This window comes from Nannobrachium achirus (assembly GCF_963921795.1).
Source record: "Nannobrachium achirus genome assembly, contig: SCAFFOLD_218, whole genome shotgun sequence".
NCBI lineage: Eukaryota > Metazoa > Chordata > Actinopteri > Myctophiformes > Myctophidae > Nannobrachium > Nannobrachium achirus.
The window spans coordinates 119,822-137,556 of record NW_027664723.1 but is presented as its reverse complement, the minus strand read 5'-3'; the positions used below and the strand labels follow the sequence as shown (position 1 = coordinate 137,556).

General features: G+C 43.4%; 1 protein-coding gene across 1 annotated transcript in view; it reads left to right on the top strand.

The window, feature by feature from the left end:
- Positions 1 to 4,807: 4,807 nt before the first annotated feature.
- The window catches only part of LOC308280834 (phosphate-regulating neutral endopeptidase PHEX-like), a gene marked incomplete at its 5' end in the record, with an annotated part of 45,721 nt that continues 32,793 nt past the window's right edge, over positions 4,808 to 17,735 (top strand). Inside the window, 6 exons of the mRNA XM_080755153.1 lie at positions 4,808 to 4,829; positions 5,895 to 5,951; positions 9,818 to 9,979; positions 10,071 to 10,154; positions 12,557 to 12,783; positions 13,662 to 13,730. Of these exons, the coding sequence (XP_080611279.1) occupies positions 4,808 to 4,829; positions 5,895 to 5,951; positions 9,818 to 9,979; positions 10,071 to 10,154; positions 12,557 to 12,783; positions 13,662 to 13,730 (621 nt within the window). The remainder of the gene's footprint in view (positions 4,830 to 5,894; positions 5,952 to 9,817; positions 9,980 to 10,070; positions 10,155 to 12,556; positions 12,784 to 13,661; positions 13,731 to 17,735) is intronic.

Here is a 17,735-nt window from a genome sequence, read left to right as displayed (position 1 = left end):
ATGTCACCACATATTCCTCTATAACAGGGGTTTTCAAAGTGGGTGACGGGGCACCCTGGGGTGCCGTGACATGATGATGATTTTAAACTTGAAGTACAAAGTTATACCAGCGTTGGCAGGTTAGTTTCACCGGCGATTCGGACTACTTGCTGCTCGAAACAAGGGCACATAGAAACATCCTTACGCTCCCCAGTCGGAAGGCGGTTAGGAAGTGTAGCTCAGTTTGTGTGCAGTGGGTGTGTAACGGAGGTGATCCGAACCTCCCCACCCGGCTTCGAACCCGGGTCTCCCGTGTGAAAGTCCAATATCTTAATCATTACACCAAAGGGATATCTTCATGGAACGAGGGCAGATACTAGACTTTTGAGGCTTCAGGCTTGGGCTGCGACTCTCTCCGCCACAGGTGCAAAGTCTGTTTTCTCTAGGGAGCCAGGTATGCCTGTGATGTCCTTTCTCCATCGCAAGACTGTGCTCACTGAGTCTGTACCTAGTCAAGATCTTTCTTTGTTTTGGGTCAGTCACCTTGCTCAGGTTAGGTTCAGGTTGCCATGGTGTATTCTCTGTTTAGGGCCAAATAGCATTCTAGTTTGCTCTGCTATTGCGTTGCTACTCTCACTCTCTCTGTCCTAAAGCAAGCTTTTACTGTACACATTGTGAGTTTGTAGATCTACTATTTTCAGAGCGCAACACTGAGCCCAACCCAAACATAAAATGACTTGTCTTTTAGTTCTACTGGATCTCTTGTCCGCTATTGCTTCCCTGACATTTTAGTCTAGTTTTTATTTGTTGACAAAACAGTCAATACATTTAGCCATAGTTTTAGTCTTTTTCTTTTCTTTTTTTTTTGTCTCACACCTATCTCCTCCCAAAGGAGGGACTTCTGTTCCATCTCCACCCAGCTGAGGTGACAGCAGACTCACTGACAGCCGCCCGTACTTAGCTTAGCTCTTATTTAGTTACGAAGAAGAATCATCACAAGCCCCTCCTACAGCATACCCTGCTTTAACATCAATTATAACATAATGAATTGGACCACATTTTCACAAAACACATATCATGGTGATTGAAACGAGGCTTTAATCTAGTGACAGGAACCATAAAGTATTTATGACAATGTTTATTAAAGGGATATTCCACTTTCAACAGGGAAACAGCTTATGGGTTTTTCTCCACACACACACACACACACACACACACACACACACACACACACCCATTGTAACTTCAAACTCCATTTTAACCATGATAGATTCATAAAAAAAAAGAAAATCTAAAATAAATGAATAAAGTTACAATGGGTGTGTCCTGGGCCTGGAGGGCCTGGTAACATTTACATCAAATATCAAAATATTGAATCAAGCTAATTAAAAACTGTTCAGGGTGTTCATAAAAGCCTGATTAGACGATAAAATGAGCAAAAGTTTTTTTGAAAGTGGAATATCAAATGTAAAAGTTCGGGTGAAATGAATGGAATCCTATAGAGAACATGTTGCTTCTGGTACCAGAACAGAACAAGTAGTGGACAATCATAGGAACTTTTAGTTCCGTATCTGCTTGTTTTTAAATGGGGACGACTGGACTGTCTAGAAAAACAATATAATCCGTAAAGAAAAAAAAAAGGTTTCTAAAAAACCTAAAAACAAATGCAACTAGCTTCATGTATGGTCATTGAGTGTTTCAGTAGTGCTAAGGGTTTTGGTGGAGTCTGAAAAGGTGAGTCTTCAGTCCACAGTGAAAGCTAGCGAGTGAGTCCGTTGTTCTAAGAGCGACAGGGAGTTTATTCCACAACTTTGGGGCCAGGAGGGCAAACTGTCTCCGACGAGTGGATTTTTGTCCTGGGGTTTTTAGCGAGGGTTCTGTCAGCATCCCTGTGTTGCCTGATCTAAGTGCACGGGTGGGGGTGTAGGGGTTGATCAGGTTTTGGAGGTATGGAGGAGCCATACCTTTGGCTGCTTTGAAGGTCAGCATCAGTGTTTTGTATTCAGTGCGGGCCGCAACCGGGAGCCAGTGGAGGCTGCGGAGAAGGGTTGAATAGTTGTATAGTTGAGGAAAGCATTGTGTGTCAGATAATGATGATGACAAACTAACAGCTCTGGTTGTTCGTGACTCTATTCCCCCGAGGGGGGGGGGGTGTATGAGGGGAGGGGCAGCTTATTGTGTTGTGTTGTTATTGAGGGAAAGCTGCATATTTGGTGGTCACAGTTTGACACACAGCATCTTCTGATTAGTATGCATATAAATATACTGAATACATGACTTAATTATAACGTGTTCATGCATGTTGTCACACTCTATATGCACACACACGCATGCACGCACGCAACGCATGCATGCACACACACACGCACGCACGCACGCACGCACGCACGCACGCACGCACGCACGCACGCACGCACGCACACACACACACACACACACACACACACACACACACACACACACGCACGCATGCATGCATGCACACACACACACACACACACACACACACACACACACACACGCACACACACATCCAGTGGTGTAAAGTAACTAAGTAGATTTACTAGCTGTAAATACTGTACTTAAGTCAAATCTTGAGGTATTTGTACTTTACTTGAGTATTTCCAATGTCCAATACTTTTACTTCTACTCCACTACATCTACGATCCAAATATTGTACTTTTACTCCACTACATTTATTTGGAAAACTTTAGTTACTTTGCAGATATACATTATACCATTATCAAACACACATAAACCACTTTATCACAATGTTATACCTTGGCTATTTGAAAATAGACAATTTGCAAGACATGTTGTGAGCTTGTAGATCTGCTATTTTCAAACATTTTGTACTTTTACTTTTGGTACTTTAAGTACATTTCGATGCCAATACTTTCATACTTTTACTCAAGTACACAATTTGAATTCCGGACTTTTACTTGTAACAGAGTATTTCTACATTACAGTATTGATACTTTTACTAGAGTAAAATATGCGAGTACTTTTTCCACCACTGCACGCGCGCACACGCACGCACGCACGCACGCACGCACGCACGCACACACACACACACACACACACACACACACACACACACACACACACACACACACACACACACACACAGTCAATCAGGCGTTCAGAGCAGACAATGGAATGTCTTTTGGTTTCTTTGAGTTCCCTTTGTGTTTTTAACTCATACAGTGCCAGGCGACTTTTAGAGCAACTTTCTCACTATGGGCTTCCCTGCCAAGCGACTTTGGGCGACTTTTACTTAGAAAAAAAACAAAAAAAAATTTTTTTTCAAAAAAATTTTTTTTTTCAAAAAGATTTTTTGGACCCCAAAAAATGTAGTAGGCATGATAGAAATCGCGAAATTGCATGTTTAACCCCCATAGCAACCCCATCTATCAAACATGGCAGCCATCTTTGTTTACATTATAGGAAAACATAATGGCTATTATCTCAAGAATGCCTGAACGGATTTCCAATCTTTTTTTTTTGTTTGAAAGCTGTGAACAGCCTGCACAAACATGGTGCATGATCTGTGCATGGGTGTGCATGATCTGTGCACTACAAATTACATGGAAGTCTATGGAGAGGGCTGGCACTAATGCCACTCGAGGGCATTTTTAATTGGCAGTAAGTGAGTTAACAACATACTTAACTTAGTTCAAGAGAGAGAGTGGGTGGGTGGGTGTGTGTGTGCACCATGTGTTATTGTGTATGTGCGTGCGTGTGCGCTGTGCACCGTGTGTGTGTGTGTGTGTGTGTGTGTGTGTGTGTGGTTGTGTTTTGGTATCTCAGTAATGAACTTGAGGTCAGCATCCGCAGTGACACTAAACATGCACACACTCTCACACATGTTTGTTTGTGTGTGAGTGTGTGAGTGTGTGTGTGTGCGTGTGCGTGTGCGTGTGCGTGTGCGTGTGCGCGTGCGTGCGCGCGTGCGCGCGTGCGTGCGTGCGTGCGTGCGTGCGTGCGTGCGTGCGTGCGTGCGCGTGTGAGAGGGTCATAGAGTTGTCAGGGTTGTTTTGGGGACACCGAATCCAAACATCTGTCTGTCTGTCTGTCAGACAGACAGACAGACAGACAGACAGACTTGGACACAGAAGTATAGTTGTGAAGGGGGCGTGGTTTTGTCACAGCTTAAACAAGTGCTGAACTCCATGTTAGCATGAAACTGTTGCTGAGTGTCTTTTTGTGATGATGGGGTCCAGCCATGCAGGGACGTGCTGGCCATTGGGAAAAGCAGGACAACTCCCGAACGGCCGGTTCATTCCCGGCCGGTCCAGGCCAAAAAAAAAAAAATGTCGGCCTTCGTTCCATTTTGGGGGCTGTGCGACCAACAAAGTAAATTGTCACTGTCAGGCAGAAACCTTGTATCTCCAAGTTTCAAATTTGTACTTTTTTTTTTGCGAAGCAAAGCCCCACTTCATCATACAAGGCCGTCGCACAAAAGTTGTGAAAACAGCAGATCTACAAGCACACAACGCCTCACACCACGAGGCGTTGTGCGCTTGTAGATCAGTTTAAATCATTTTTTAAATGATAAATACGAAACAAACGGTTGTGGACATACAAGGTTTCCACCCGACAACGACGAAATATAACTCATGTACAGTAATTGGCCCACTGGCTTGTCACTTGTCATGATCTGAAATGGCAAATCTTTGAGTAGCAGCAGCGCTATAGAGAGAGATCTCTCTCTCTATAGCGCGCAATGAGGGCCTCTACAACTCTTTTCCCCAGGCTGAATCAGGGGCCCAGCACGTCCCTGGGTCCAGTATTCAGTTCAGTGACCGACTGACCGTGGAGCTCCAGAATGGATCAGAAGCTGTGTTCACGTCAGGGGCCTTTTTATTCATTCATGTAGAAAGCTGGCCTACCCATCCATTTCTGGCGTTGCGAGGCCTTGTGAGCATTTACTGTAGATCTGCTATTTGCACGATGGAATAGATGCGGTCAAACTAAATGTAATGCCAATGGTGCTGTGACGCAATGTTTTGTGTTGTTTAAAGGAGTAGTTCACCCCCAAAATGACTTTTTTTCCCCCATTGATTACTCACATCATGGAGACTTGGGTTCAATAATATATTTGTGTATTTGTCGCATTCCTAAGACAAAAAGTTGGGGACCCAAATGCATTCCTCCCCATCCGGGTCCCCATCTGGACTCAATGGGGGTACATTTATTGTAATCCACTTTTTTGTCTTAGGAATGCGACAAATAAAATAAAAAATCAAACCTCGGTTCGAAGTGAAGCGGTGAAGCATTAGTTGTGGATGCAGTAGGTGAGAACTATTGCATGTACAGGACAGATAAAACCTGAAGGCCAAATTATCATGTGAAGCTTGACCAATCCTCAAAGTATCCATTCATCAGACCGGGAGGGACACCGCACACATATTCTGGACGTACAGGACAGATAAAACCTATTCATTCTGAACTGAAATGGCCATATATGGACATGGGACACACATTTTGCTTTTTGAAAAAGCCTATTCATTCTGGACTGATATTCTGGACGTACGGGACAGAAAAAACCTGTTCATTCTGGCCTGGAGTGACCATATATGGACATGAGGTGACATACATTGTGTTTTTGAAAAAACCTGTTCATTCTGGATTGAGTTGACCATATATGGACATTAAACACACATTTTGTTTTTGAAAAAACCTGTTCATTCTGGACTGAAATGACCATATATGGGCGTGGGACACACAAAGGCACTCCTTGGAAGCGGTTTTCATCGCTTCAAAAATATTATTGAACTCTAGTCTCCATGGTGTGAGTAATTAATAGAAAAAAGGTCATTTTGGGGGTGAACTGCTCCTTTAACAACCTGAAATGACCTAAAATAAACCCTTCTAATCCATCCTAACCAATAAAAACCCTTCTTTCTCCCCAGTGTCTCAGAGGACCAATCGGGAGGAGTTCTGTGTGAGCCCAGAATGCATCGAGGCAGGTAAGCAGCAGCAGAGTGGTGATTGGTTGGTTGGTTGGTAGATCTTGTGTAATACATGATGATGATTGGATGAACTCTGGCGTCAACGTGTTGACAGGAAGTGGACGTTGGTAATCGTCTAAGCTGCCCGAGCGCGGCCGTTCTTTGACCCTGAAGGGCGGGGAACCGGGGATACACCAGCAGGGGCGTCACACCAAAAAAGGATTCACTGCGGGCCCCCCATGAATGTTAACTATTGAAAAATAGCAGATCTACAAGCTCACAGCGCGGCACCGAGTGCCGCGCTGTGAGCTTGTAGATCTGCTATTTTTCAATAGCTAAAGTTACTATAGGGCCCCTCCACCTTGGGCCCTGGTAACTCAGTCCCACTTTCCTACCCCTTGTGACGCCCCTGTACACCAGAGCAGTGTAAGCAGAGTGGCGACACGCTTTGATCTCACCGCAGACAGGAAGTGGCGTCGCATGGAGCCTGTTCTTATTCTTAGAGAGCCTCTGCTGCTCTTCAGCCCCCATTATAACACAGGCATTTACACTCTCTGATAAGTAAATCACATCTTTTCCCCCTTTTAACGCATTCACGGGCCTCTCCAAGGTAGACAACATTACTAAAAGGTGAAAAAGAGGTGATTTAGTCTACTTACCAGAGAGTATAAATGCCTGGGTTATAATGGGGGCTGAAGAGCAGCAGAGGCTCGCTAAGAATGACAACAGGCTCCAGTAAGCTAGGCTAAGCTAGCTTTCCACTATGCTTTCCACGCTTACAATGGGAGTCGAGTCAGTCGACGTAAGTGTCATAACTCTCTCTCTCTAGGGGTCTGGGATACACTACCCAGAGAATGTCTCCGGGAGACTCCGACCAATAGCATTTGTTCAGCGATCTCTGTGCCCGCCTCCCCGCCTCCCCTCCCCCCTATGTCTCTCCTCTCCTGTCAGCAGCAGCTCACATTGAGTAAACCAGGAAGTAAGCTACGGTGGAAAACTAAAGCCATAAATCATAGCGATTTTGATAATTATAATGAATGAGCCTAAACAAACCAGTTCACATGAACAATACTGGTGTAAAATAAGATATCTGAACGGCTACATATGTTTAATATGCGCAAAATTACAATTAAAATGTTGTACGGGGCGTGAGAATTTCCTAGGATGAAACAGGGTAATTATCCCTTTGTCATCATCCTATAGGAAAGTAGGATAGGATAGTGTCCGTTGGCGGTGCCTTGATGGCCGTGGCTTGTGATTGGCTGAACTACATTTAACCCTTTCCAAGCCACGGGGAGCCCCTTAATATTAAAACCGGAATATACCGGACATCTGAGCAAGGAGTCTCAGCCGCGTCGTCTTTTATCGTACTGGGTCATTAAAACCGAAATAAATGATTTTTTATCCGAAAATCGGCGATCGTCTAACCTTCCCTAGTCACCGCTCGTCCATCGATAGCTCATGGCTGCTCTGAGATGAAGCAGAAGTGACGTCAGCTCCTTTCCTTCTTCAGCCTTCCTTGCAGCCGTCCGTTTACTGTTTAGACGATTACATTAGCATAGCAGGAGTACTAAAGGCTAAGCTAGCCAAAATTCTCATCATGTCATACCTGGACCATATGCAGGGATTATATGCGCACGGATCGCGCACGCGATACCCACGGGGAGACCATGCCTTGGCCAAAACCTCCACTTTATCCCAATGGAGATCCAGATATTCATGGTGAGCAAACCCTGTGGGATTGAAAAAAAATTAAAAAAACAACGCCGCGGTCCAAAAAGGAGGGGTGGCGGGCTCATGTTTATAAACATAATATTATGTCTCAGATCATAATACAAATATAGAAATGTCACGGCTAATCTACAACAAGCCATTCTATTTCGGCTGGCAAACTGTTAATGGAGTTTTTTCCTCAGGCTTCTTTCCTTGACTGAAATGCCTGGATCGCGAGGCTAGTCGTCGTCTGACGACAACTCGTGAGTTTGCGCTGCGGTCGCTGAGGCCGAATGTCCGCTGCTCGCCGTTTATTTGGCCTCACCAATTGCCTCGTGTGTCTGACTCTGGTTTGACACGCGCGTGGGTCGCTGGCCTGACTGGCCGTCACCGTTCTGTGTGACTATGGCTGCTTTATGATTATTATCACCGTTCTGTGTGACTATGGCTGCTTTATGATTATTATCATCGTTCTGTGTGACTATGGCTGCTTTATGATTATTATCATCGTTCTGTGTGACTATGACTGCTTTATGATTATTATCATCGTTCTGTGACTATGACTGCTTTATGATTATTATCATCGTTCTGTGTGACTATGGCTGCTTTATGATTATTATCACCGTTCTGTGTGACTATGGCTGCTTTATGATTATTATCATCGTTCTGTGTGACTATGACTGCTTTATGATTATTATCATCGTTCTGTGTGACTATGACTGCTTTATGATTATTATCACCGTTCTGTGTGACTATGACTGCTTTATGATTATTATCACCGTTCTGTGTGACTATGGCTGCTTTATGATTATTATCATCGTTCTGTGACTATGACTGCTTTATGATTATTATCATCGTTCTGTGTGACTATGGCTGCTTTATGATTATTATCACCGTTCTGTGTGACTATGACTGCTTTATGATTATTATCATCGTTCTGTGACTATGACTGCTTTATGATTATTATCATCGTTCTGTGACTATGACTGCTTTATGATTATTATCACCGTTCTGTGTGACTATGGCTGCTTTATGATTATTATCATCGTTCTGTGTGACTATGGCTGCTTTATGATTATTATCACCGTTCTGTGTGACTATGGCTGCTTTATGATTATTATCATCGTTCTGTGACTATGACTGCTTTATGATTATTATCATCGTTCTGTGTGACTATGGCTGCTTTATGATTATTATCACCGTTCTGTGTGACTATGACTGCTTTATGATTATTATCACCGTTCTGTGTGACTATGACTGCTTTATGATTATTATCATCGTTCTGTGTGACTATGACTGCTTTATGATTATTATCATCGTTCTGTGACTATGACTGCTTTATGATTATTATCATCGTCTGTATGTAGGGACAGGACGATGAGTGATATTATCGTTTATCGTGATAAAAAAACACTCACAATAATCGTATCGTGGAGATTTAAAATCATTGTGATATCGTCCTCCGTCATGCACTGGGGTCAATTCACCTTTTATTTGCCGAGCTGCATATCTGGTACCATTTAAACAGTCCTAGAAATAACAAACTTGATACTGTCTCTTTATTTTTCACTCTCTACCAAATCTATTTGCCAAAAATATCCGATCTACAAGCTCTAGATCTGCACCTTTTTTTTGCTACCGGTAATGTTCCGCCCCAGGATAATGTATATTTTGATCGTCGTGATAATATCGTAAACCCCCCCCACCCCCCCCCCACCCCCTCCCTCCCCCCACAGCTGGCTCCATCCTCAGTAAGCTGGACCGCTCCGTGGACCCCTGCCAGGACTTCTACCAGTTCTCCTGTCTGTCTGTCTGTCTGTCTGTCTGTCTGTCTGTCTGTCTGTCTGTCTGTCTGTCTGTCTGTCTGTCTGTCTGTCTGTCTGTCTGTCTGTCTGTCTGTCTATCTATCTATCCATCTATCCATCTATCCATCTATCTACATATCTAACTATCCATCTATCCATCTATCCATCTATCTACATATCTAACTATCCATCTATCCATCTATCCATCTATCTACATATCTAACTATCCATCTATCCACAGCTGGCTCCATCCTCAGTAAGCTGGACCGGTCCGTGGACCCCTGCCAGGACTTTATCTACATATCTAACTATCTATCTACATGTCTATCTATCTACATATCTATCTATCTATCTATCTATCCACAGCTGGTTCCATCCTCAGTAAGCTGGACCGGTCCGTGGACCCCTGCCAGGACTTCTACCAGTTCTCCTGTGGAGGCTGGCTTCAGGACAACCCCATCCCAGAGGATTCCTCTTCATACGGCATCTACCCCTGGCTGAGACAACATGTTGATATACGACTAAAAGGTAAGGGGTGTATGTGTGTGTGTGTGTGTGTGTGTGTGTGTGTGTGTGTGTGTGTGTGTCATAGTGTAACACAGTGTGTTGTCTCCTCCAGAGCTCCTTGAAGCTCCATCAGAAGCAGAAGAGTTGGAAGCTGTGACCAAAGCCAAGGTTCTTTACCGATCCTGTATGAATGAATGTGAGTCTCTCTCTCTCGCATGCACGTACGCACACACACACACACACACACACACACACACACACACACACACACCCACACACACACACACACACACACACACACACACACACACACACACACAACCTCTGTCCTTGCCTTACATGCTAGAGATCTAAACCTAGACATCATCTCAACATGACTTTAAAGGACAACTTTAGTTTTTTTTACAACAAGGGTTCATATTTTAGATTGTAATTAAAGAATATAAAAGATGAGTGTTAAATTGATTTCATTTGCTTCTTTCTATTGTTTTAGAGATTCATATTTTAGTGGTTGGGGGCATGCGTACAAGTGGCTAAATATGTCATTTTACACAGAATAAGCCCATTGCCAAGATACAACGCAACCTTTCATGGTTGGATGTGACTTATGGGGGCTAGAAGTGTTACTGTAAATAGCAATAAAGAAACTGCCGGCTGAAACTGTGTCTAAAAAGACATATTTAGCCACTTGTACGCATGCCCCCATGCGTACGCATGCCCCACATTTTAGCACGGTAAACGTGATAAAACAATAGAACAAAGCAAATGAAAACATTTTAACACTCACTTTTTCTTTTCTCTGATTACAATCTAAAATATGAACCCTTGTTGTAAAAAAAACAAAGTTGTCCTTTAATGGACCTAGGCTTGTACTGCACTATCCAAGCAGAGCAGGGTTGTCTTCTTTTATACAAGACTTTTTTTTCGTATTTTGTTTGTTCAAAAAGAAGAAACTTCATCATTTCGTCATTAATCTGATAATGTTTTTGTTCCATGAGGTTTGGCCTACGTCTGTTTTCTGTGTGTTTTAGACTAGTCATGTGGAGTGTTAGGAAATCATTGTCTAAACGTCCAACATAGGACCGTCATTCTTAGTGTGTGGCACTCAGACTGTTGGTATTTTGCTGAGTTCCTGAGTCATCTTAACCCTTATTGTGCCGATCCCGAACAAGTTTGGCTTTATTTCAATCCAATACAATATTTTTTTTGCTATTTTACTTACCCTGAGCTGCTTGTAGAGATGTGGGTGGTCCTGGCTTGTCCTACGCTTTCCAACGAGAGACGCTAGATGGTCCGACGATTTATTCCATTGAAAATGGTTTAAAATAAAGTTTAGAGCCCCCCCAAAAAAACTCAATCTATACTGTCTGCGGCGCGACGTATTCCGGGGTGCCTATCCCGGACTAGTCCGGGATATTTAATAAAATGAATTAATTAATCGGAGGCCTCAACGAAGCCCCGGTCTAATTTCCCATCTATGGCCGGGGCCGCGACTCTGTTTACATCGGCCCGTAATGGGGCAACGCTGCCGCACCGCGCCGCCCACTCCAATACAAACTCACATCTTTAGAGACCTTTTTCTCTCAACTGTGTTCGCAGGGCAGCGACAAAGTTTTTTTGCGACTAAAATAGCTTCAGATCGGGCTTCTAAAAAATAAAGAAGCTAATAGCTAACTGTTAGCTAACTTCCTCCTCTCGTCATACATAACAGTGGGTTCAGTGAAATCAAAAGGCACTACTGGCTGTGTCGACGGATGTTAGAGCGAAGGCCTATACAGAAATGTCTGGCACTCTAGCGGCACCTTGTGGCCCGGGCACAGTATGAGTTAACTGGATATGTTCTACATTATTTGCTGTCAAAAAATGTGAAGGGGTAAAATAAATGTCCTGACTAAAACTAGACTAAAATGTCAACAGTTATTGTCGACTGAACTAGACTAACTAAAATGACGTTGTCTTGGACTAAGATAAAGACTAAAAATGCTCGACTTTTAGTCGACTAAAAGTTGACTAAATAAAAACCGGATGAAGTTGACTAAATGTGATGAAAACTAAAAAGGGCAATAGTCTTAGGACTAAAGGTCTTTGCACACTGCTGCGTTTTTCGGGCCGAATATCGGAGTGAATTTCGGAGCGCGTGAATAAAAAAAATCAACCTCACGTTATGTCAATCACGTTTGCACACTGCCGCCCGTTTCCTATTTATTTTCGGACCAGGATTGATTTTTTTCCGATTTTCGCAGCTGTCGTACTGAGTCCCTTGCTCTCTCTCTCTTTCCTCTCTCTCTCCCTGGCCTACGGATTTCGGATTTCCAAAACGCAATGAAAACACGCAAAAATATGGCTCACAAAATTAACTAATTCTCTGCACGTCCCTGTGTTCCAGCTATCCTAGAGCAGTTGGACATCAAACCCATGTGTGTGTGTGTGTGTGTGTGTGTGTGTGTGTGTGTGTGTGTGTGTGTGTGTGTGTGTGTGTGTGTGTGTGTGTGTGTGTGTGTGTGTGTGTGGGTGTGTGTGTGTGTGTGTGTGTTCCAGCCATTCTAGAGCAGTTGGACATCAAACCCATGTGTGTGTGTGTGTGTGTGTGTGTCTCAGCCATCCTAGAGCAGCTAGATATCAAACCCATGCTGAAGACTCTGAAGCAGCCTGAGTTCCGCTGGCCCGTGCTGGGGGAGGGGCTTGGAGGGGCGTGGCAGTGGTCCCCCGGCCAATGGGATCTCCTGAAGACCCTGGCGGAGATGAGGAGCCAGCACAGCAAGAGCGTTCTGATTCGCCTGTACATCTCCCCGGACGACAAGAACTCCTCCCACTATGTCATCAAGGTCAGTCCATTGATTCACTCCATAATTGTAGTCCATTAGAGTTGTAGTCCATTCACACCATAGTTGGTGTACTGTATAGCACCTTTCATGACATGAAATGCAGCTCAAACCGCTTTACAGAGCAGAAGATGAAGCACAAGTGCTTAACAGAAGAAATACACATGATTACAATAAAGCAGAAAAAATAAAAACATAAAACATTGAAGGACATCAGTAAGGACTCTACCATAAAAAAATAAATAAATAAATAAATAAATAGATAAATAAATAAATACACTTTTCAGAACAGTGCAGACTTCAATAGCAGCACAGGGATTTAAACATTCAGCTAAAAGCAAGAGTAAAGAAACAGGTGTTGAGCTGTGCTTTAAAGCTGTCCACAGAGGCTGCCTGTCTTTGGTGTAGCAGGGAGTTTATTCCAAGCTGTCGGTCCGTAGAAGCAGAAAGCTGCTTCACCATTGTGTTTACAGATGGCATGTGTTCTGTTGACAGCTGGACCAGGCCTACCTGTCTGTCTGTCTGTCTGTCTGTCTGTCTGTCTATCTATCTATCTATCTATCTATCTATCTACATATCTACCTATCTACCTATCTACCTATCTATCTATCTATCTATCTATCTATCTACATATCTACATATCTACCTATCTACCTATCTATCTATCTATCTATCTATCTATCTATCTATCTACATATCTACATATCTACCTATCTACCTATCTACCTATCTACCTATCTATCTATCTATCTATCTACATATCTACCTATCTACCTATCTACCTATCTATCTATCTATCTATCTATCTATCTACATATCTATCTATCTATCTATCTATCTACCTATCTATCTATCTACAGATGTTATGTTTCTGTTCACAGCTGGATCAGGCCTACCTGTCTCTGTCCTCCAGAGAAGATTACATCACCAACACCTCGTCTGCCAGAGCTGTGAGTCACCTTGCCATACCATACCATACCATACCATACCATCCATACCATGCCATACCATACCATACCATACCATACCATACCATACCATAACCATACCATAACCATACCATACCATAACCATACCATACCAATACCATACCATACCATACCATACCATAACCATACCATACCATGCCATGCCATGCCATGCCATGCCATACCATACCATACCATACCATACCATAACCATACCATACCATACCATAACCATACCATACCATACCATACCAATACCATACCATACCATGCCATGCCATGCCATGCCATGCCATGCCATGCCATACCATACCATACCATACCAATACCATACCATACCATACCATACCATACCATAACCATACCATACCATAACCATACCATACCATACCAATACCATGCCATGCCATACCATACCATACCATACCATACCAATACCATACCATACCATACCATACCATAACCATACCATACCATACCAATACCATACCATACCATACCATTACCATACCATACCCATGCCATGCCATACCATACCATACCATACCATACCAATACCATACCATACCATACCATACCAATACCATACCATACCATACCATACCATACCATACCATACCATACCAATACCATGCCATGCCATGCCATGCCATACCATACCATACCATACCAATACCATGCCATACCATACCATACCAATACCATACCATACCATACCATACCATAACCATACCATACCATACCATACCATACCATACCATACCATACCAATACCATGCCATGCCATGCCATACCATACCATACCATACCATACCATAACCATACCATACCATAACCATACCATACCATACCAATACCATGCCATGCCATACCATACCATACCATACCATACCATACCATACCAATACCATACCATAACCATACCATACCATACCATACCATACCATGCCCATGCCATGCCATGCCATGCCATGCCATGCCATGCCATGCCATACCATACCATACCATACCATAACCATACCATACCATACCATACCATACCATAACCATACCATACCATACCATACCATACCATACCATACCATAACCATACCATACCATACCATACCATAACCATAACCATACCATACCATACCATACCATACCATACCATAACCATACCATACCATACCATACCATACCATACCATACCATAACCATACCATACCATACCATACCATACCATACCATAACCATACCATACCATACCATACCATACCATAACCATACCATACCATACCATACCATACCATACCATAACCATACCATACCATACCATACCATAACCATACCATACCATACCATACCATACCATACCATAACCATACCATACCATAACCATACCATACCATACCATACCATACCATACCATACCATTACCATACCATACCATACCATACCATACCATAACCATACCATAACCATACCATACCATACCATACCATAACCATACCATACCATACCATACCATACCATAACCATACCATACCATACCATACCATACCATAACCATACCATACCATACCATACCATACCATACCATACCATAACCATACCATACCATACCATAACCATACCATACCATACCATACCATACCATAACCATACCATACCATACCATACCATACCATACCATAACCATACCATACCATACCATACCATACCATAACCATAACCATACCATACCATACCATACCATAACCATACCATACCATAACCATACCATACCATACCATACCATACCATACCATAACCATACCATACCATACCATAACCATACCATACCATAACCATACCATACCATACCATACCATAACCATACCATACCATACCATACCATAACCATACCATACCATACCATACCATACCATACCATGTGATACCATGCCATACCTTACCTTACCTTACCTTACCATATGATACCGTGCTTAATAATAATAAATCATCTTTATTGTCCTCCTCAGTATGAAGCTGCGTTCAAACCTGGACAGTTCGAGTGGCACAATTACATACAAAGTCAATGCAAAGACGAGATGACGCGCAACCGGGCGGCGTCTAGCAGATTACCAAGCATGTTTAGGAAGGGAGCGCTCGTTTTATGGTTAGATGTCACAGTTATTGTCCACGACATCCAGTTATTGTCCACGACATTGCAAGCGGCGCGAAGTCCAGCGGACCTTGGTCAGGGCCGCACGACCGGCGGAGCGCCGCGCGAGTTACGAAGCCGTGGTGAATGCAATCGTTATATTTATGCCCAGGCCGTAAGCCCACGATAAACGCATTCTATTCACCTCCTATGCGCGGTCCAAGTGACTACAACGGAGCGCTCCCTACCTCCGGTTCAGCCAATCACAGGGGGCTCGGCGGGGACAGGAACTTGTACAAGCTTGGGTATCCGCAAGACGCGCCCGGGCGTGGCGAGAAACATTCGAACGGGACGGAGCGAACGGCATGGCCGGTTGCTTCGGTATCTTTGCCCCAGATGGAAAAATTCAACTGAAGCGACCTTCGCCTCCGACTCCACCTATCGTGTCCTGACAGCAGTGATGGGCAGTAGCGAGCTACAAGTAGCGACGCTACATAGCTTAACTACATTTCTCAGTAGCGTCACGGTAGCGCAGCTCCTTTTGAACCAAATAGCTTTTCCTGTAGCGTAGCTATTTTTAGACCCCAGTAGTGACGCTACACGTTACTATCCCGGAGAAAAATTACTGCTAAATATTAACCCTTTCAAAGCCACAGGGAGCCCCTTAATGTTAAAACCGTACTATATCGCACATCCCAGCAGGGAGTCTCAGCCACGCCGTACTTTCCCGGACTTTGTCATTAAAACCGGAATAAATGATTTTGATCCGAAAATCGGCGATCGTCTAACCTTCCCTAGTCACCACTCGTGCATCGATAGCTCATGGCTGGGCTGACATGAAGCAGAAGTGATGTCATTGGCCTTTCCTTTTCCAAGGCACATTACCCTATTCGGTTACTGTCTGTACCCTGGTGCTTCTACAGCAGCCATGCTAGGGGCTATGCTAGCGAAAATTTTCAGTTCTGCTTTTGAGTCACACATGGATTATTTGCGGGGACATTTACGTGAAGGGATCGCGCACGCGAAACGCACGGGGAGATCGATGATCGGCCAAAACCCCCATTCTATCCCAACGGAGAACCAGATAATCACGGTGAGTTTATGACCTGGGGGGAAAAAAAAAGAAAAAACAACGGCGCTGTCCAAGAAGGATGGGCGGCGGGGTCATGTTTATAAACATAATATTATGTCTCAGATCACAATACAATAATAGAAATTTCACGGCTAATCTACCAACCACCATTCTATTTCGGACGGCAAAGTGTTAAAGTTTGTGAGGAAAATAATTCCCAGCAGATCCCCAAACATGTTGTTCTGCACAGCGCTGCTTTCACTTCATTCAACGAACCTCCTCTGTGTAGAGAGAAGAGACTAAAGCGAGACACTGCACCCCGCAACGACATGGTGAAGTCAACGTCTGAGAACAACTGACATACAAGCTCACATCGTGTTGCAAAAGCTTGTAGATCTGCTACTTTCACAATATTCATGGTGGAACAGAGTGAAACTAAATGTAATGGCTCAACTCCTAATTCCAATTGCTTGTCAGGGTGGGGTCCCCAGTTCAAATAGGATTTTTTTGGGGATCACAGCCTGAAAAGCTACACATTTAATTAAAAAAGTAAATTAAAGGATGACACAAAAAGCCAGACATGAGGGCTTGTTTCCAGTTTTATAATAATCAATCGAACTGAGCATTTTTTGCCTGCCTATTTGTTTGTTTGTCGGAAAGTTGTCCTTGATCATTAAGTTGATAATAAAATAATAATAATAACTTTGTTGTAGTAAGCTACTTTTGCTGTGTAGCTTGTAGCTTGCTTTGCTACATTTCTCTGTGGATAGCTTTGCTGTAGCTTAAGCTA